The 21,644-nt window shown below is 35.1% G+C and overlaps 3 protein-coding genes across 4 annotated transcripts; 1 reads left to right on the top strand and 2 right to left on the bottom strand.

Moving 5' to 3' along the window:
• Positions 1–25: 25 nt before the first annotated feature.
• Positions 26–2,263, bottom strand: LOC133705171 (GCN5-related N-acetyltransferase 4, chloroplastic-like). The gene is made up of 3 exons (XM_062130298.1): positions 1,961–2,263; positions 944–1,340; positions 26–496 (listed from the first exon to the last, which is right to left on the bottom strand). The coding sequence occupies exons 1-3, from the start codon at positions 2,133–2,135 to the stop codon at positions 208–210; spliced, it is 861 nt and encodes a 286-aa protein (XP_061986282.1). The 5' UTR covers positions 2,136–2,263; the 3' UTR covers positions 26–207.
• Positions 2,264–3,598: 1,335 nt separating this feature from the next.
• On the bottom strand, positions 3,599–9,746 carry LOC133705391 (uncharacterized). Of its 2 annotated transcripts, XM_062130560.1 has the most exons (13): positions 9,267–9,746; positions 8,964–9,205; positions 8,485–8,641; positions 8,161–8,238; positions 7,929–8,003; positions 7,725–7,844; positions 6,970–7,134; positions 6,325–6,847; positions 5,967–6,123; positions 5,646–5,755; positions 5,106–5,218; positions 4,164–4,521; positions 3,599–4,033 (listed from the first exon to the last, which is right to left on the bottom strand). In XM_062130560.1, exons 1-13 carry the CDS (start codon positions 9,591–9,593, stop codon positions 3,708–3,710), a joined length of 2,751 nt encoding a protein of 916 aa, XP_061986544.1. In that variant the 5' UTR covers positions 9,594–9,746; the 3' UTR covers positions 3,599–3,707. The 2 variants fall into 2 exon arrangements, with proteins under 2 accessions (XP_061986544.1, XP_061986545.1); XM_062130561.1 differs by lacking the exon at positions 8,964–9,205 and having other exon boundaries at positions 9,267–9,408.
• Positions 9,747–10,821: 1,075 nt separating this feature from the next.
• Positions 10,822–15,288, top strand: LOC133704380 (mRNA-decapping enzyme subunit 2-like). The gene is made up of 7 exons (XM_062129191.1): positions 10,822–11,224; positions 11,332–11,459; positions 12,315–12,410; positions 13,806–13,958; positions 14,376–14,479; positions 14,568–14,635; positions 14,910–15,288. Exons 1-7 carry the CDS (start codon positions 10,990–10,992, stop codon positions 15,092–15,094), a joined length of 969 nt encoding a protein of 322 aa, XP_061985175.1. The 5' UTR covers positions 10,822–10,989; the 3' UTR covers positions 15,095–15,288.
• Positions 15,289–21,644: the final 6,356 nt, after the last annotated feature.

Genomic DNA, 21,644 nt, shown 5'->3' with positions numbered 1-21,644 from the left:
CCAAAAGCTTTACAAAAAGGCCATCTATCACACAAACGGGCACACGGTAGACATTGCAGGCATCATAAATACAGCACTATGAGATCCGTGGAAATCCCTTTAATATCCAGCACATATACAAGATTATACGAGGCAGTTCAATTATCCTACTTTCAATTTTTCCTACAACGATTTACCTTATCAATTCTTCGTGTGCTCCTAAAAATTCTATGTGGTGATTGGGGTGTTTAGAAGCTTCATCATGAAGTTGAATTTGATATCTGGAGAGGTCTTAGGCTGGGGCCAGCTTGCACCTTCTGGTACCTTAATACATTTGAAACCCTGCCCTTTATACAGTTTTGTAGCTCCAGGATTATTCAAATCACAGTGCAAAGCAATGGAACGGCAGCCCCAGCTCCTAGCTTGAGCCTCTGCCTTCGCTATGAGTCTTTTAGCTATCCCCTTCCGACGAAATCTCTCCCGAACAGCAACATTGGATATATATGCAATCCCAGTCCTGTAGCAGAAGCATGCATATCACATTTGTGGGCATGAAATTTAAGAAACTATTTGAATAATGCAACTGAAGTAATCTATAGGCAAAAGAAGCAGGTAAAAGAAACTAAGTGGATATAAACAATGCTCATCAGATCATTTGTATTAGGGTTGTCTTTGCTTATGATTCCTTGTTTCAGCATGAACACGGAATGATCAGCAAAGATTGTCCGAAAAGTATTTCTCAAAAAACTCTCGGTCCACCAAACATAGAGACGGTGGACAGCAAGTTTTCAGTAGTTAATTCTCTTTGAATAGCTAGGACAACAAAACTGCTGTGCTAGTTTAGTGATCCACTAAAAGAGTTTAAATCAAATCTACTCAAAACAATTGCATGCAAGATTGCACTTTGCAACACAAGGTTTACACAATCAAAAAGTCCTAATTGTCATAAGAGCAAAAAACTCACCTTCTCTGCCTGAGTGGGCCTTTCCTTGGAAGAAAATCGGCAACAGTGTCCACAGTCAATATCCCAGTAACATAGCCTCGATTGAGACTGAACTTCCCATCAAAACCTCCAATTTTGAAATTTTCAATTCCAATATAGAAAGTTTGATCAACTGAGCTACCTACGACGGCAACCAGACAGGTTCTTCTGCAGCCATTTGGTATACTGAATCCTGATAGCATGGCTGCCAGCCTGTCAACCCTCAGCACAAAATCTAGAGGGAAGGAATATTCAGGAAAGAAGGAACTGCAGTGAGTCTCAGCCACTTCCCAACAATCCTCCAACCGCGCTTCCCTTACAACTATCTCCGGAGATACAGTGGGATAAAATTCAGCCACTTGACTTGCTCTGCATAGTCCTACACTCAATGACCAGAATCATCCAAATGAACTTTGGGGAACAGATTCTACGCAAGCTTGCGTAGATGATAAAAGATACCATATTCTGACGATTTATTTTGACAAGCAGTCTTACTAGCACAAAAGAAGGGGTCTTTTTTTCATAACGTTGTTAAATAACATTTATTCACAGGGAAGCCCAGCAAGCCATTGGCTACGCTACCCAAGGGAGGATAGCCTCCCCTTGCTTTGCCCCTCCCATCTCCAATTAGAGCAGGATTCAATCCTAGATCGTTTGTTATCATGTGATTTTACTGTCTAGATTAGCTAACACCATCAGTTGTAATAATATATTGGAAGTCTCACAATTAACTACAGTTTTTATCAATTCTGATAGCTAGATTATATCAAGTCAAAATATATCAAGAATTGAAATCAAATCAGAATTACGAATAGATCAGGGATCATAACAACCAGTTAGTCAAAAAAATATTGATTACAGGCCAACTGTTGAAACAACAACACGGTAAAGCATAAATATAAAACACAAAAAAGAATGATAACCAACAAAAGATAATCCACAGTAACTTCAAATCCAGCAAGATATGAATGAAAAGCTTAAAAGGGTAAGAGATTTTACCTGATTTGGGGAGAGAAGAGAGAGTGAGTTCATGACGAGAAACCCCTGTTGAAGAAGAAGTAAAAAAATACTGATTTTGTTGTTGTCGTTGTTGTTTTTGTTTCTTGAGATTGAAATTAAGGTGGTTGTTTATGGATGTTGGAGATACTGAGAATCCTAACGGTATTGACCGCATTTCTATTGGAAGAAACTGGAGAGATTGTCTCTCTGTCTCCCCCTCTCCCTCTATCTCTCTATATGGAAATGGAGATTCTTTCTGGTTTTTGTTTTGGTTCAGTAAAGCCTGAACGCAACGCACAAAATGCATCACACGTGTGTTGTTTGTCACTATACTTTGTGGCTTCTTCCCCTCCATGTAGACTTCATTGGCACGTGTTACCGAGTGTTACAGAAATTATCCATGTTTAATTTAAATTCAATTAATAAGTAAATTGAGATGTATTTGAAAAATATAGAATCTATTTTCTTTTATTTTTTATATTACTCTTATCTTCATTTTATTTATTTTAAATATCTTTTAAAAAAATAGATGGATAAATAATTATTTTGAATATTAATTTTTTTATTTTTTAAATTATAAACCAGTGGGGTTGACATTTAATTTATTTTGTACTATTATTAGAAATTGAGTTTCATTTGTAATTCAATTCTTAAAATCTAAAATAATTCTAAATTTAAAATTTCATTAAAACATTTTAATTGAATTTAATTAAAGAATTCTAAACAAATATCATCTTTATAAAAAAATAATTGACTCGTGTATATCCAATGAATTATAAATTATAATTTAACCCTATAACCTAATTACTATGAAAAAAGAAAAACATGGACTCCTACAACCCTTTTTTTTTTTTTTTGTCTCCTAGGTCTGCCTAGTTTTTTCTAAAAACAATTGAATTATTCTTTAGTCAAATCATCCATACAAAATGCATCCACGGAAAATTTAATTTTTCATTATCCATTGAAATCAAAAGTGAAACAATACCAAGCGAAATAAACCATTTTAATGGCCTGGCTATCGCTTAATTAGTAACCTCCTAAATTGATTCTTGAATTCATGTACAAATCCCACACATCCTTTTTTAAAACCCTCAACTTCCTTTTACTTATTAGTCTCAAGTTTTGAGCATTTACCCGTCTCTCGACAATTATTTCTTACCATAATTCTTGAATTAGTTGCAATCTAGTTATGTTCCGTGTTCATGGCCTATCAAGGGTTGAGATTCTCAGGCATAATTCGTTTGAATCTGATTTCCAAACCATGTTTGGATTATAAAAGTACCCACATTTTAGATGGTTCTATAGTAAATATGCAGGAGCTTTTCTTCTCTCTCATCTACTCATAAATCAATCGTTCATTCAAAACACACAAGCTCTCTCTTCTTTTTCTCTCTGTCAAGATGCAGATCTTGAATGCCATCACTTTTTTTCTCTTCTTTTCTCTCTCTTGAGACTATCGGGTACAGGTCTTTGATGATGGGTTGATGGTTTACATTACACAACCTTTCTAATATTTCAACGAAATAGCTGGGGAGCAAAAAAATCACGAAAAACATTTTTAATCTTTCTAACGTCGACGTAATTTATTTACATCTCACAGCATTTTGTTTAATCTTCTTTCTAAAAGGCAAAAAAAAAAAAAAAAAAACCTCTAGAATTTATGTGTAAAAGATTCAAGACGCAGGTAAAAATCTGACAGAGTTTAATAAATAAACGTCCCCAGTTCTCGGAAGAGAAATTCAATTACCTATAAATTAACAGGAAGACTGCTCAAGAAAGCTAAGGTGAGGGGAGATGTCGATTTTCCAAACAGGGAGCACCATGTAGGGAGTTTTGCAAGAACTCTCTCAGCTTTTGGTGTTAATCGGTTAACATCTGTTCTTAACTTCAACAAGGGACGCTGGTCCTGTATAACCGTTCTATCCACATTGTCAGCAGAGGGCATGGTTTTTACTGACCAGAAAAGAGTTAGCTCAAACTTCCTTGGAGACTCTTTCCCTCCTGAAAACTGAATGTGATGCCATCCATCGACACCAGTCTTGTTGCCATACGGAATTAATTCTTCTAAGTCTCCTGTATCCCATGTTATAAAAATTTCAGGGGGTAGGTGAGAGAGCGAGGAAGATGTTCAAAGGGATGCATTCCAATGAAGGTACTCAAACACAGAAAAGAGGGGATGCACACCAGAGAAACCTCAACATACCTTTCAAAATGAAATCTTCTATCTCCTTGGTATTGATTGCAAGAGACCAGCGCATGGAGGATTTTGTATCAATTGAAACTCGTGTGATTCTTTCTCCCCCCTTGGTATCGCTATCAACATGCAAAGTGGGAATATCTGACTCGCTCCATCCACTTTCAGTATCATCATGGGTCCAACAACCATAGTTGACTGAAAAGGTGACAAGATCAACAACCTTGTCTTTACCACATGTGAATCCTTCTTTAATCTGTTCAACCTCCTTGTCAAGCTTTCCAGGGGTGTTTGAAAATAGAGATATATAAGAGAGAGGATCTTGCTTTTCACCATATCTTCCTGAAGCATCGACAACATGCACGACCTGTGCACCATAGCGTACAAATTACAGAAATTAAGTGATGCAGCAGGGCACATCACAAAACAAAGAGATTGTGCTTTTTAAAGATTTATTGCAAAACCAAGGGCACCCAAGAGAAAGAATGAAAAGCTGTGGCAAAGCCAGGACTCCACTGATAATGGAATGGACCTAAAATATTTTACTTAATGGATAGCGTATTACAGTATTATGTACCGTTTGAAGAACAGCAATAAGTTGACTATCTGTTCAAACAACATAACTTATATGGTGTTAGTATCTAGTATCATGTGATTCAAACATCATAGCATTTCTAAGCTCGTCCATATTTGATGTTTTCCTAAATTTGGCGTGGCAATGTAATATGAGGACACAATATTTCATGGTAGTTTCTGTTTGATTACATATGAGGACACAATATTTCATGGTAGTTTCTGTTTGATTACTTAAGACAGTACATGGAAATCGATGAGAAAATGTTAGGGTTACTAGCTAATCATAGTCCACTACCCAATAATCACATTCAAGGAATTTTTAAGGATACAGACCAACAAAAAACAATGATAGTCAATTTAGAAATAGATACTTACATTTACAGCTCTGGCAGTGTCTTCTGTAAAAGGTTGAATGAAACCAGATAATATTAAAATAAGTGAGAGGCCAAACAGGATGCTGGTTGCAAGAATGATTGACCTTTTTGCACCTACACACCAACGACACGAGTAAGAGGAGTAACGATAATAAATTACCAGTAATATAATTTTTTTTTAAAAAAACTCTTGTATATATTTTCAGTAACTGCACTGAAATTGGTAATTAAATACTCATCAAAGCCTTAATTACTAACAGTATGAGTCGGCTAACATTTCATAGAGAATGCATATGCAGGTCGATTAATAACATAATCAGGTCGGTCATTTTAGCAATAAAGCCACACTATGATAATTAATTTCTGTTGTATTGCATCTACATAGACAAACTGGTCATTTGAAACAGTTAATCAAACAGAAACTATTACTGATTTACACAATAAGATCTCAACATCAAACAGCAACCAATACAAAAGTATCATTAAACACAAATATCAATATCAGATGCAACCAAATAAGGAAATCACATAGAGTCCAAACCTGAAAGATGAACATATGAAAGTACATAAATAAAAGTCAGGCATATGCAAACAGCAATGAAAATGGAAATTATTATATTCCACAGCCATTCTGGTGCGCCGCCAGGATTCCTGCACAAAATTAAAAAGCAATATCAATTTCTAAATGTCCAGTAAATCAAAGTAGCTTTGTAAATATGTACATATATGAAGAGCTCTAGATCAGTATGTTCCATGTTGAAACTTAGTGCGCTACACAACCAATATGGCCATAATAAGTTTGGAAGAAAAGGACAAATTGAATGGCTTTCTAGAAAGTAGCATGATTAAAACATAACTTTACCTGTCGAATCGAACTGCCATTCCGATAATTGTTCCAGCCAGGCGAATCAAAGTTCCAGAAGAAATCAGAATTGGTACTGCCAAGCCCATCAAGAGGGTTGCAAGTTTGAGCGGCTTTGGCAGCCGAGCTGGTGTTAGAGTTGCTTCAAGCAAACCATCTGAATGTTCCAATGCCACAAATAGTTTGGAGAAAACACCATGAGAACAGCAATTTATGAGAATTTGTTATCATGCTAATGGTAAAATACGCTTCCATTGGACTGTAACTTGTTCTTTACACACAAATATTTTCCTTATCTAAGGTAGAAAAGGGTGTTTCTTTCTTATCAAGGGTGGAAAGATGTCAAACATAAACTTACATGCAAATGCTGGTGGAACAAGCCAAAAGACTGCTAGGTATGATGATCCGATTTTATAATAGTTTCCTACGATCAGAAGAACAAGCCACTGAACAAAACCAGCTTTATATAGCCACCTTTCAGCCTCTAACTTTACCACATCAGCTATGATAACAGATGAAAGCTGCTTTTTCTTGGAGTAGACATTCAATAAATACTTCTTCAGAATAAGATAACCCAAATGTTGACCAGTCAAAGCCCCAAGGAGTGCAGGTGCAGCAAATAGCCCAAGCACCAGCAATGGGTTTGCAACATAGGGCACTGGTGATGGAGATATTTGCGGTACAATGAAGGCCACAAAAACAGAGAAACTTATTGAAAATAACAACATCAGGATAGCACTCAAGCATGACAAGCCCAATGAAATGGTCGCTGAAGAACCACCCATAAACAATGACGCCGCCCATATTAGAAGTGATTGCAGTATCACTGAGTTATGAAGCATGCTTGCAAAACGTTGACTGTACACAATCATATATGTCCCCTGAGATTTACTCAAATGTCAGATAAAAAAGTGGCAGACTTCAAAATTAGGTTGCCAAATTCACTCAATAACCATCTCAAAGCAAAGCCAAGAAAAGTGTTAAAGAAGTAGTTATAACGTACCAAAATATCAAAAAATATAGCAGTGTCATGGCCAGTTTTTAGCTCTTTGTCCATGTCCTTGCTTTTTGGAAGATGAGGGGATGAAGCAATCCGAAGCAGAAAAGCAAGCATATTTTCTCCAAGATGCTGGAGAGATCCAGACTTCAAGAGATCTAATTTGTCATTCTGCATGAGGCAATTTTCAAAATTTAAATGACTACATAGAAATACTATAATTTTGTTCAGTGCCAAGTGACATTGTTATGGCAAGGCTACTTTTTTTTTTTTCTGGATGCCTGTCAATGAGGTCCAATTAAAGTGATATTCTGACTGCAGCAAACCTATGCTAACATACAGCTAAACATAAGCAATCCATCTACCTAACTCAAGGCCACAGCCATCAAACAATAACATGCTACCCACCAGTGCACCAAAGCTTGTTACTCCAGGTACTATCACTATGTGGAATCATTTCTTCTCTTCAACATTTATCGAGCCACCCAAAATATCACAGGTCATGGATGACCATAGCCAAAGTGTGAGATAGTCAAAGTATTATGTCATGACTCAAACCTCTATCTTTGTTGATTTCGAATAAGAATAAACACAACAGAAATATGATCCCCTTCATATACAGCTAAGCTTAAATTGTTGAAGACAGTATTTCTGTGAACTTCCATCATTTATTATTACAAGCAGAAGGGTTCTGTCAAGCAAATGAACATGACACGTCCTTCCAAGAAGATAAATAAAAAATGGACATGACAAGAAAGTACCTTAGTGTGATAAACTGCACCATTATCCGTGAAAGCAAAGTCAAGCCCTGAAAGACCAGCAACCTCTTTGTATACTTGGAAATCTGTCGCAGATTTGATGACTCCAGCAGAAAACAGATCCTGCAAAACTAAGGCCACTCAAATACATCAACTACCCAAAAGTAATTTAGAGGAAAACAACTTTGATAATAAAAGCTTACAAACCTGTGCTATGACATTCCCAGATGGGTATTTCGCTGCTGATGCAAAGTTTTCAATGGCCCATGGATGAGGTCCCGCCTGTTAGGAGAAGAACCATTAATGGGGGGGGGGGGGTAAAAAAAAGGAAGAAAAAGGTTCAGAGGCTGAGAAGCAGAAAAGAAAAGTTGAGAATAAGGAGGTGTTGACTAAATGAATGATAATGCAATAATAAGTAAATTTATACAGAAAACAACACCTGAAATATGCCAGACTTTCCTCCTACACCCATAGCCTCCAAATCAACAGCCAAACGAATAGTCTTACTCCATGGATGCTGCATCAGAAAACACAATTCAGAATATGTAAGACACCATGGCACACTTGAAAGATTTGTAATTTGAAATAGCCAAAAAAGTACTCGCATCAAAAGGCAAGATATACACTTTTAGCAAATATTAAAATAAAAACACAACATCAAGAACATCACAAACATTTTCAAAATCTGTAAAAGACTAAAGCTACAACAAGTCGATAAAACAAAGGAGGGTAAATTAGCAAACGCATCGATAAAGCTTCAAACCTGAGTGATAAAACTATGAGCCCCGCTCAAACCCTCCTCTTCCCCAGTATTAAACAAAAATATCACACCATTTTTAAACCCATGCGCCCACTGCGAAATCCCCCGAGCAAGTTCCAACATCACAGCTACACATGAACTGCAATCTCCAGCCCCTCCCCTGATACATCAATAACAATCTTGTCACTACAAGAACCCAATAAATAATAACATATTCATCAAAACAAACTTAAAGCACGTGTAACTAAACAACCAGCTCGACGAGCAAGCAGTACGAGACAGGATTAGATAGGACATTGCACACATAGAACGAACCAAAAGTTACTATCTGTCCTGTTCCATGAGAATTGTCAAGTCCAGTCCAGTCCTATCCGGTCTCGTACCCGATATTATGTAATCAGTTATCATAAAAATGTAAAAACCAACTGATTTTTTAAATGATCAATAAGCAAAAGTAATGCCAGCCAGGACAGAAATCATACGTGGAGAAAACGGTATCAATGTGAGAAGACACAAGAATAGTATTATCAGCAGCTTGATTTGGAGTAAATTTGGGCAAAATTCTTAAAACAACATGTTTAAGATCGGCATAAACAAGAGTTTTGCCCCTAAATAATCCACTAGTTAACCGATTCGCTCCGGTTTTCGCGTGAAAAAAATCCACCTCAACATCCACTTCATAGTACGCGTTTTTCTTTATATTCTCCACTTCCGCCAAAACATACTGCAAAAAAAGAAGATAAAATAAAATAAAATAAAATAAATGAATAAGTAAATAAGTATACCTGCAAAGCGAGGTCGAGAGAATCAGAGCCGACGGGATGAGGACCGAAATCTGTCAATGCTTTGACGTGTTTGATGGCTTGGATTTCAGAGAAACCTCTTTTACCGGCTTGTTCAGCGGTTAAAGGTGAAGGCAGATTTTCGAACTGGTAATAGTGAACGGAATAACACGAGTAAATTATGACTGCGGATAAGATTATCCATACAGATCCTGACCGTATTGATTTCATTGATGAACTCAGATTGGTTGTGCTATTCGCATACGGTGGTTGTTTGGGCGGTCGTTGCTGTGAGTTCGAAGAGCGAGAAGTTTCCGGTCGTTTTCGCATTTTTTTTAATTTAAGAGACGAGTTTTCCTGGCTTGGTTTGTTTGCGTCTGCTGTTGTGAGTGAATAATTGGCTTCGTTTCTGTTTTTTACTGTTGCGGGGCTCGCTGAATTTTTGGTAAGAGGAAAGAATGGTTGACTTTAGGTTGTTCTTTTATTTTTATTTTTTTCTCTCTCTCTATTATTCGGTTGCAGGCTTGTTTGGGAGCTGATTGAAGCGATTGTTGGAGGTAAAAGGGGACTGAATGGGTTGGGCTTTTGTTTTGACTGGGGCCGGTCAGTGCTTCTACTCACACTAGTCGTGTCCGATCCACAAAATGACTTGTACATGGATTCATTAAATTATTAGATAATTTGTGAGTTATTTTTGTCGATTTGAATTAAACTTTTTTTATTAAAATAATATTTTTATTTTTTAATATTAACTTGATTGAGCTCAGCAGATTAACGCTTCTAAATTAATCTATTAAATTATGTTTAATAATTATATTTATATTTATTTGGGCATGTATATACATGTGTACCTGAATAAATTTTATAAATTAACTGATGACTAATGTTACAAGCTGTTTATAAAAGCTGTTTATAAAAGGTGGCAACTGACAAGGGGAAGAGGGGATTTTGTTTGAAACCAGGTGTGAAGATTTATTTTATTAATTTAATTCAAATGTTATGCTCTTTTATTTTTTTAATCAAAATCACTGTTAACAGTAAAATTTAAAAACATTTATCTTCAAATAAAAACAATATTCTCACATTTTCTCTAATTTATTTATTCCTATTATGCTTATATGAAATAGTAAATTTAAACATCAGTCAAGTATTTGTCTACACAATGCAAATATTTAGTTACTTTAAATTGTGTAAATCATTTAGAAAAAAAAAGCAAATTATTGTTATTATTATGACTATTATTGGGAAAAATAATAGTAGGCTCCCTTTCCTTCTTAAATAATAAAAGGTCCGTTTAACCCTATATCTGACACTGAGTGACTTATCACTCTCGCTAACAAAAGGGATGACAAGGAAAAAACACAAAACATATAGGGTAATTAAGACCAAAAAAAAAGAGGAAAGGGACAATTTAAAACACGTAAAATTTGCCTTCTTGCCCGTATAATTGCTCGAAATGGTGGACCAATGGGCCTTGTTATCCGGTTCATTCCGGCCCATAAAGTTCACCTGCGGCCCACTATAAAATCCAGATACTCAGAAGCAACACCCTCTCCTCTCTTCTAGAGCAATACAATAATATTCGCTGTAGAAGTTCCCCACTTGATCCCAAATTCCATAAAATAGGAGCTCTTTCCCTCTCTCTATCTCTAAAAAACACCAACTGAAAGAGCTCCTTCTCAACTCAACTTTTTAAAAAATTAGGGTTTAGGGCTCGAGAAAATCGATGTCCGGTCTGAATCGATCTAGCAGCGCTGCGTTTAAGAACGGCGGCCTTCCTCCTCAAGAACTCCTCGACGATCTCTGCAGTCGGTTTGTCTTAAATGTGCCTAAAGAAGACCAACAATCCTTCGAGAGAATTCTATTTCTCGTCGAGTACGCTCATTGGTTCTATGAAGATAACTCTGTCGAGAAAAATCCCTCCTTAAAGTCTTTCACTTTGAAGGAATTCACTTCTTTAAGTATCCTTTTTTATTTTTTATTTTTGTGTTTTTTCTTTGATCTATTGATAATGCTGTCTATTTTATTATACAAGTTTTAAGTTTTTTTCTTCCTTAATACGTTGCAGTGTTTAACAGTTGTGATGTTTTAAGACCGTATGTAGCTCATATTGATGATATTTTTAAGGATTTTACTTCTTACAAAGTTAAAGTTCCTGTGACCGGTGCGATTATTTTGGATGAAACTTTCGAACGGGTGAGGCCTTTTATAAGTGAAACATGATGATAAGTAGTTGTCTTGGTATTTGCTATATGTTTTGTGTGGAATTTTGTGTTGATTTGATATGAATTATGATTATTGCCTGTATTTTATTTGCACTATTCGGTGCTTAATTGTTAATATTTTGAAGTTACGAAAGAAAAAGGGAAAGAAAGTCTTTTGTGTTGTAATTTAAACAGAATGAGAGGAAATCAATGTACTTGGTTTTTCATCAAGATTTTGGATTTGAACTAATTGATATGGAAATGAGAGTGTTGATATGATGCTGAATTTAATCTAAGGACATAATAGTCAGAAACTTGGAGGATTAGTGATGTGGGGTGAAATACTTTTTTAGCTGGAGAAACTTTAGTTTAGGTTCATAAGGTCAATGATGCAAATTGTTTGGTGAATGGGTGCTAGTGTTGCATTTATCATCCACAGATACGTGATCTGGCCTTTGCCTGAGAAGGAAGTAAACACTTGAAAAGTAAAAGGAAAGAGGGAAGATGCTCTTTGGATGACAGGGTAGTTCTGAAAACTCATATACCTCAAGTGCGTTGAATTGTAGACATAGCTGAGATGATGTCTATTCTTTTTAAGAGCTATTGCTTTGTGTGCATGGCAATGGCTATGTGAGCTTAGTAAATCATGATGCTTGCTTTTAAAGCATGCTTACCTGATTCCCTGTTTTAACCTGTAATTCTTGGGCTTCAACCAAAGCTTTTCTGTGTGATTTAAGGAATAGTTTTAAACTATTTACTTTGTCCGAGTTATTCAATACTTCAGTAAATGATTATGGATTTGTGAAGTCCTCTTATCAACTTTCTTAACTTGTTGATGTATTGACAGTGCTTGCTAGTGAAGGGATGGAAAGGGACGAGCTGGAGTTTCCCTAGGGGAAAAAAGAACAAAGACGAGGAAGACCATGCTTGTGCTGTCCGAGAAGTAAGTTTTTTTCCCTTGTGGGTTTGTCTGTGTGCTCGCATATTTATCTATGAAAGCATTTTAATTTGGTGTAAATGTAATAATCTATTTTCCTGAACCAGTGATTAGTGAGAGAGACAATTTATCAAGGTTTCAGACATTAGTAGTTATAGTTACTTTTATAATGAATGCTGCTATTAGTTGTTATAGTTACTTTTATGCTGAAAGTCGCTGTTAGTTGTTGTAGTTAATTTTATGCTGAATGTTGCTATTGATTCAGTTAAACACAGTGGGCTATACATGTTTCAATGATAGACAGCTTGATAAATGCATGCAACAGTGGGCTTGGGATCTTGAAATTCTGTCCCAAGGAAACTCTCTTTCCAGTTTTGATTTATTTAAAAGAAGAAAAACACATAATTGCTAATGGTTTTTCACCTTTCTACTTTCATTGACCGTAAATCTAGCACGCATTGACCCAACCTTCAATTCCTTCTAGCACACAAATTTTCTCTTTTATGAATTTTAAATCGTCGAACTTCATTCTGTGAGCAGATGATGCCGGGCTAGGTTAGGAGTTGTAGGTATTTTGGGAAGATATCAGGATTTATATTGGATCTATAATAAAAAAAATTATGACACTAACTAAATATGAAAATGTAAAAAAGAAAAATTAATGTTATACATGCTACAAAATGCTTGTATATAAAAGAAAAATATCATATTATTCATCATTTTAGTTAGTTTTTTATTTATTTATTTGGAAAACAATGAAAAGTGTTTGATGGGAAACCATGGAGAACCTCTAAAATATTCTTTCCAAATTTATCACAAATTTGTAGAACTGTAAAATTAGTTTTTCAGTTCTTTGGATGGAGAAATATTACATTTTAATAGAAAATTTCAATTTTCCTTTTTCCCACTTCAATATTTTAGAAAATTGAAATATTACTTTGTTTTTTAACAGCCCCTTAGATTCCCAAATATTATTAATAATCATAAGTATATGAATTCCTACATAGACTAGTTCAACAAGAAATCTAAAAAAAACCAATAGTCAATTAAAATATAGATTTTTCTTTCGTGGCTACATCATGAAAATTTTTGGTTTTTCCAATCTGAATGCTGGCTTGCTCTTATTCAAACTTCTTTTTTGGCCCAAAGTGGAAAAGAGTCTAGTACAGTAGAAAGTTATTTTTAATCCATTTGTTGCATAGGCATTGGTGCAAGTCATTTTTGTAGGATCCTCAGGTGGTTGGGGGGAAAGGTTCTAATATGATATAAAGGGGCTTTAATTGACTGCTGCATACTTTTGAATGGTAGGTTATAAGAGTGATTAAAGATAGGAGGATGCAAATGATTGCCCTGCACCCAACACACATTAGTCATTAACCTGCCTTCTCTTGTGGAATATAGGTGCTGGAGGAAACTGGTTTTGATGTTTCAAATCTTCTTAACAAAGATGACTACATTGAAGAGATGTTTGGACAGCAGAGGGTGCGGCTCTACATAATTGCTGGTGTGAAGGATGATACTGCCTTTGCACCCCTTACAAAAAAGGAGATCAGTGTATGTGGATTCTTATTTATATTCATTTAGAGTTATTTTTAATTTTATTGACTTGGTATCTTATTACTTGGAAACATTAAGAATTGCATGAGGTCAATAATTAAGGTTTTTCTGAACTCAATTTGACCAAAGAAGGATATAAGATACTGACAGACATCAGTAAAATGGGTGTTTTACTTTGATTGAAGGATCTTAGTTGGACTGTCTGTCATGCTTTTGGTCTTTGCACCTATTAGCCTACAATATCCATGGATTCTATGGCCTAGCCTCTGCATTTGTTGTCTGTTTTCACTAACAAGGAACGGCCTGCTTAACTTTTTATTATAGGGCTGTCTTCTAATTGATAGAATGAATATTAAATCTTGGTTGCTTTTAGAATTTAGCAATGATGTGGTCATTTATGTTGTCTGCTTGCAGGAAATTGCATGGCAGCGGCTTGATGATCTTCAGCCAGCAAGTTACGAAGTAATATCTCGCAGCATCACTGGCCTCAAGCTTTACATGGTTGCTCCATTTTTAGCGTGAGTACTTTGATACACCATCAGTACAGGTTTCTCATGCCTCTGGATATTTTTTGCAATTTTTTATAGATATAATGTCTATACACAGGTCTTTGAAATCATGGATTTCGTCACACCAGCTCCCGGCAGCCCCTAGACTCAATATGCCTCTCAAAGGTTTGGCCTTTTTCTTTCCAATCCCAGAATGTTAAGATATCTGATACATTTAGAGAAGAGAATTATGCCTTTGATAACGGGAGGCCAATGATTACACTTTCATAAATCTTTGCATTCACCATCTTATGAGGCTTTGAAGCCACATTTAGTATGGTCTCTATGTGATCATCTGCTCTTAAGATGTTAATAGAATTCGTTTTATAAAAAATTTAAAAAAATCAATGAAGTAGCAACCCAATTTTTCACTGATGAGTTCTTTTTTATTTCTGTCAAGCTATGTGCGTGTGGAAAGCAAGGAACAATTCTATAGGGAGCGGCACAGTGATAATGGAGAGCCATTTAAATAAGCCTGGATCTGATGCTCATCCTCCTGACATGGGCCCTGGCAAGAGCTTCAGAAATTTTAGATTTGATACTGCGTCCATCTTGCGAGCGATGGAATCTGGGTTTTCTGCTTAACTTTCAGAGCTCTTTCCTTTCCCTTTCTTTTTTTCTTTTTGTTTTTGTAAATGCTTTATGCTCACATAGCTGGTTAGCATTTCTCTTGTCACCTTCATGCCAACTTGTTGGCTGTACCTGATGTATATTGTTCGTGTCAGAATTCCAGGTTTGGGTTTTATGTATATCCTGTACAGAAGCCCGTTTGTGATTAAGAGCGCACTTTCATGGTTTTTCATTTGAAAAAAAAAAATGTTGTTCCTTGGCACAGTAAAAATCAAGTGGATTTTAACCTATTTTGAGAAAGGATTCGAAGGTTACTAATTAAAGGAAGATAGATTTGAGAGTTCGAAATTCTGATAGGATTGTATACGAGTCTTGCGAAGTCATTGTGGTACCTTTGATTGCTGTCAGGATATGTGGTTGCATTTTGGTCTAGGCATTTCTTTTGACTGCTTCACAATGAGAGCTCTGAGTTGTCAGCCTGGTATTTTGCAGTATTAACTACTCATTATGTCTGGTAAGTTTTTATGGATGATTGACTGGGAAATGGAGCTTTCCATGTGATGTTCATGGACTCGTGCTGTAGTGGCTAAAATTGAACGAAAGTGACCAGCTGAATTAATGGCATTTGCACTTGCATAGTTGCATGTCTTCCAAAAAAACGTTATGTTTAGCTTATTAATTTCCCTTTAGCAGATAACCATGAAAACAACGCTGATCTTGGTGCAGCTGTTGTTCATTCCAAATTTTGTCTTTATCGTGTTGGGTTTTATAGTTAGCCATGAAGTAGAGAAATGTAGAAATTTCGTTACAACTTCTTTATTCTTGTGGTGTTCAATTCTTGTCCAAACTGTATGTTGGATGGAAAGATTCTGTCCATTATTGGATCCTTACTTTGTTCATGTGGTATTTGTTTCTTTAATGTGCAACTTTTTGTAGCATTGTTTCTTTTTGGGTGTTTACAGGATCTCTTTGTGATGGTCCTTTGCGATTTGATATGACGTAAAAAGATGAGCAGGTTTGTTTTGTTGAAGAATAATTGAGATGGTAAGTGACTGGTATTGTGGTAGCTATTATGATTGTGATTTGAAAAAAATTGTTTTATAAAAAGTATTTTTAATTGAGGTTGATTTGAAAAAATAAGTGCTAAAACTGTGGTTGAAATTAAGGTTGAACAAAAAGTAGTTTAACGTGTTTGGTTAAGAATGCTTTTGAAATTGAAGTTATAAAATAATTTTAAAAAATATATATTAATATTTATAATTTTTAATTTAAATATTGTAGATTTAACTATTACTATTATATCATGAAATAAATTATACTTTTTATATATATAAATTATTGTTTCATTAAACTATCTACAATTCTATTACATATAAAATCCATCCAACAAAAAAATACAGTTTTCATGATTTTTTAAGTGAGCAATAAAATTAAGTAAAATATTATTAGGAATAAAATTGAGATTATAGTACAAATAAATTTAATTCACCTTAAACTAATTTTTTAAAAAAAATTTATTGTTTTTTGAAAAAAAAAAGTTAACTAATTTTTCAAAATAAAAAAGATTTCAAAAAAACACTGTTCACTAAAGTGAACAGTGCGGAGGGATGCTGCATGTTGCAGCCGCAAGAAGTTAACTGATTTTTTTTAAAAAAAAATTTTAAAAAAAACTGTTTATTTTAGTGAATAGTGCACTCGCACTGTTTATTAAAGTAAACAGTGTGGAGGGATGCTGCATGGTGTAGCCGTGAGAAGCAGATAGCATTTGCTTTCGTTTTTCAGTGTTTCAAATGTGAAATTTGGTGGGACTCATGAATAGTAATTTATATTTTTTTTTGTTACCAAACATTGTTGCATTTGCGTTTTAAGTAAAATACAAACGCAATAACATAGACAAACACTCTCTTAAAACAAACCTTCAAAAGAAATTCTCCCCCATTACTTTATATTGGATTTTCTACCTTATCATTTTCCTTGTATTTGGGTGCTCTTTCTTCGAAATCTAGGCTGTGATTGACTTAGGGTCATAAAACTGTTCAGTAGTAACAAAAACATGCAAAGTTGTAGACTGAATTGTGATCAAACCCTTGGATTTTTATATCCCTCGAGCCTTAGCCAGATTTATGTGAAGGGAAGGGAATGTACCGATCTCTGCATTGGAGGCATGGACCACATTGGAAGCCATGTCTATTTATTTTAGCTGAATGTAAGGCAGAAGGTGGTCTACAATTGATAACGGCTAGCTTGAATTTCCAAGTGGTCCTGGCAAGGATTCTCATTTATTGACAATAGAGTCACGATCTGTCCTGCCTCTATGCCCTTTAATTCAGCATCTTAATTTCATGACCAATTACAAAATAGACAGGTTTATAGGGACGTTAGAGGGTGGATTAGAGGTGGCGGGGCCTTGTAGTGACCTTGATTGAAAACCACCGTTTTGGCTTTGCTTTTTTGTTCTCCAGTTCAGATTCCTGTTCCAAAATATTTGGTGTGGAAGGAATGTAATTTTCCAGAGGATATGGCCCGATTGCTTCGCAGGAGATCCCGGTTTGATCTCAAAACTGAAGGAATTACGGTATACTGTTTCCAGTCCATAGATTCACCGAGTGTCGGTGGTCAAGTAGCCGGATCTTAAATTTTTTTATTTTTTCTAGAGTAGTCATTGCTGAGAAGAAATTCTAGAGAGGTCTAGCAAATTGTATTCTTGAAATTATGTAGGGAATGGTCACTTTCTAGAGATGTTAATCCTGGCTAATTATTATTATTATTATTATTATTAAATATACTAAAACGCCTCGGTCTTTCGTTGTAGCTCCACTGCCCTTTTTTTTTCCCTCAGTTTTTTTTTTCAATTGTAACCTGTAACGATCAAATTAATGAATAATTTGTTTTTTTTTTAAAAAAAAAGATGATTGATGAATGGTTTATTGAAGATGAAATTTTTTTTAAAAAAGTATCAAAGTGTAAAACAAAAGGAAAAAATGGCCAATCTAAAATTCTTGGAAAAAGTTCTTTGTAGTCCTTATAATCTATGTAATTTTTATTTGGATCCAAGTGCTTGGGTTTTTTTTTTGTCATCTAGTTTTTTTTCTTTGATATTATTTCTTGTGATGAAAAAAAGAAGATATAATCTATAACGCGAGACAATATCCTAATTAGGTTATTGAACTCTATTACTACACAGTACACACTCCCCGGCTCCATTATTTTCTGATTCTCGTGGTTGTCCAGAGACGGCAATGTTGGGACCTCGTGTTGTCTCGACTCCATTATTTTCTGGTTCCCGTGAATGAACCTTATACCATCATAACTCCTTGATTTTCTGGTTGTCCTGGTGGGTGGAATCTGGGGATTTTATTTTGTTGCCCGAAATCTTTATGTTGACCATCTTTGTCATCGATGGAAGAAAAATATAATAAAACTCCAAAAGTCGGTTCGAGTAGATGATGAGTATGGTAGAGGTAGTCGGCTAGTCGCATCCCGCAAGTTCGAGCTCTTAATCAATAATTTCTCACAACTGGATTGTATGGCGGCGTAGTTTTTTACAGATAATTTAGTTATTGCAGATTTTCACGACTCCTTTAATTATTTATTCAGCAGCTTTAGTCGTGGAAACTCTTGATTGGTTTTGCAGAGATGCAGTGGATTTAGGACATGACATCGATGAGTGGATTTTCCTCCTTTTATGTTTGTGAGTGCTTTTAGCGTCATCTACCTTGTGATTGAGAAATAATTTGCTAATTCCCCTGTTAAATTTTCTTCAAATGAACTTGAGTATCTTGATCTATTTAAAAATAAAAGTAGATTATGGAGTGGTAACAGCAATTTATGAGATAAAAATAACACTATCCTAAACCAAAAGCAGAGCGGTTTCCGATAGCTCCACTATTTTCTAAATAAAATCATGATTTTTTTTAAATACATAGTTTAATTATCAAACATTATTCTATTTTTATAAGTACTGCTCTCGGTTTACATTTCACAACACATTAATAAATCGCTACAAAACACAACAATCCCAAGTTTATTCAAGTGAAAACAACGCGCAACACATCAGCTTGATAGTGAATGGATTAGATTTTAAACCAAAGTAATAATAGACAACTACTGTTTGGGAGTCATGTGATTGTGATCCCTGTGAATCTTTTTTCCGTTTCATGCATGAAGACATTCAAGGCTTGCCCTATATTCTTTGCTTCGATCTTCATCTTTCCATGGATGGCATGAACTAGAAAACAAAATTACGATTATTTGGGATTGAAGATCCTTACCTGCTTTTTTTGTTTTTCCCATGTATAGGAGTTGGGTGCAAGCATTTATCTAGTAATAGTAAAAGTTAGGATCATAATCCTTAAATTCTCCTAGGTACAGTACAATCCTCTTGTTATCAAGTCGAATATTACGGATAGTTCTTACTTGAAAATATATAAAATAATTTAAAAAAATAAAAAAATATTAAAAATTTTCAACCAAATTCCTGATAACAATTTAAGTAGGATATGAGTTTTCTTCGAGTAACAATGAAAATGAACTCATATGCGGCCGACCAAGCATTTTACCGAGAAGATATGTACGGAGTATGGAAGCCTATATATTGAGATTTAAATCCAAAAATCATCTCTTCTTTCAAGACCCAATTTCGGCTCTCAGTGTCAAGTCGGTAGTGACAACAATCATTTAAGAGCAAAAAAAAAACATGGAAAGAACTCAACACGTGGCATGCAACAATTTTTCGGGAGTCGAACTTAGGCTGTGTTGGTCGGCTGATTGTCAAATTCGACCGACATTAATATAATTATTTTCATGATGCCCAAGAAAAGGAAAGCGATGAAATTGCAAAATGTTACTGTATTAATGAACGATCTTTTTTTTTTAAAAAAAAAAGATTTTAGGTGCTGTTATTGTTAATTATCATTATTACTGTTTTTCACATATTTGGCATCTTTATTTTTTAATTAATCCATAAACCCTCCATTTCATGCATTGATTAAATAGCATAACCTCGGCACCAGGTCATGAAACACTGTACAAATCTTGAACCAGGCGAAGAAGAGAACATGTCAGAATTTTCTTAAAGTTTCTTGTCTTTGAATTGATTATGGGAATGTCTAGTTACGAGCTGTCTCGAACAATCATACTACAGACAAGTATATCTTCTGATGCCATGCTTTGGAATATTGACTTGCATTTCTTTCGGAAAAATTGAAAATGATTGATTTGTAATAAAAATTAGCATAAACATCATCTCATCGGGCGGCCGCCTCTTGTTTACTCTTCCCCATGCTCTTCGGCACGGATACAATCGTAAAAGTTATGACATCCGGCACAGCTATTTTGGAAGAGGAAACTCTAAAAACTGTCTAATGAAAATAAATAATTCGATGACTAATTAAGCCACGTTTATGACATTCCATCTCCTCTCCTAATCCTCTCGACCCTGCAAGCTCCAGAGACGACGAGCGATGCACAGAGAGATACTGGGTTCTGTTTTCCCCTTTAGGTTCAGCTTACTGGAAGACGAGCATAATTAAATTAAATTAAATGATTACTAGCAATAATTAACTAACAAAGACGGTGGACAAAACACTGTGAGGTTAGGTGTTGTCCGGTGGGCCCTCGTGCGCTTGATTTGTGTATAGGTGGGTGTGCTTTGCTGGCTGACCGACCAATTAGATATGTTTGCCTGTGATCATGGGACCCATAGAAGGTCCACTCAGGACAAGAAGAAACAAAATTTTATTCCATGGTGATAACCTAATGAAAAAGAAAAGAAATAATATCACCTTGGTCTTTATTTTAATAATTCGAAAGATGTCATTAACATCTTAGTAAGTTTACATTTCTAAAAAAAAAAATAAAAAATATTTGCTATACGTACTCGGTGAGCTGTGCAAGAGCCATGTCGACCAACAACCACAGTAATTCAACAACAGAGGCAGTGAAATAAATATTGGTTCATTGATCAATTTATTTACAGTACTAGGAAATAAATGATTTTTGTTCTTTTATTTGTACCGGAGGACCGAGTTAATCCCAGATGATTTGGAGCATGTGCCAAGAGATTGGTTGTTGTCTAGTTAATCATCAAATTCCAACGGTCATATGAATAATACTTTAAGACTTTATGTTAACTTTTGTATGATGATTTGGAAGTGATTGCAAAGGGCAAATTCAAAAGCAAACTGATGGAACACTCTCGAATATTGGAGTTTTTTTTCCTCCTCCTCGAAACCTATCATTCCAAAAAAAAATAAAAAAATGCACGCAGTTAGTATAATTAATAATTAAAAAAATCATTTTTTAAATTTTTATATCATTTTGATATATTATTATTAAAAATAATTATTTTTTTAAATAACTATTATTACAGTAACAAACTTATTTTGAAGTATACAAGCAGTCAAAAACCTTACGACGAAAACACTCCTCCTCGGTTAAGCACCTCCTGCAAAAGTCTTGTGTTCGTAAGACGAGTGAAAGGACTCGGAAGCTGCGTGGGTGTTTTCAACAATTTAGACTTCTTAACATCAATTATCACTTACTTAAGTATATTTATTTGTTCTTC

Source organism: Populus nigra, chromosome 10, assembly GCF_951802175.1.
Source record: "Populus nigra chromosome 10, ddPopNigr1.1, whole genome shotgun sequence".
NCBI lineage: Eukaryota > Viridiplantae > Streptophyta > Magnoliopsida > Malpighiales > Salicaceae > Populus > Populus nigra.
Note: the sequence above shows the minus strand (reverse complement) of the source record. Positions and strands in the feature narration are given on the sequence as shown.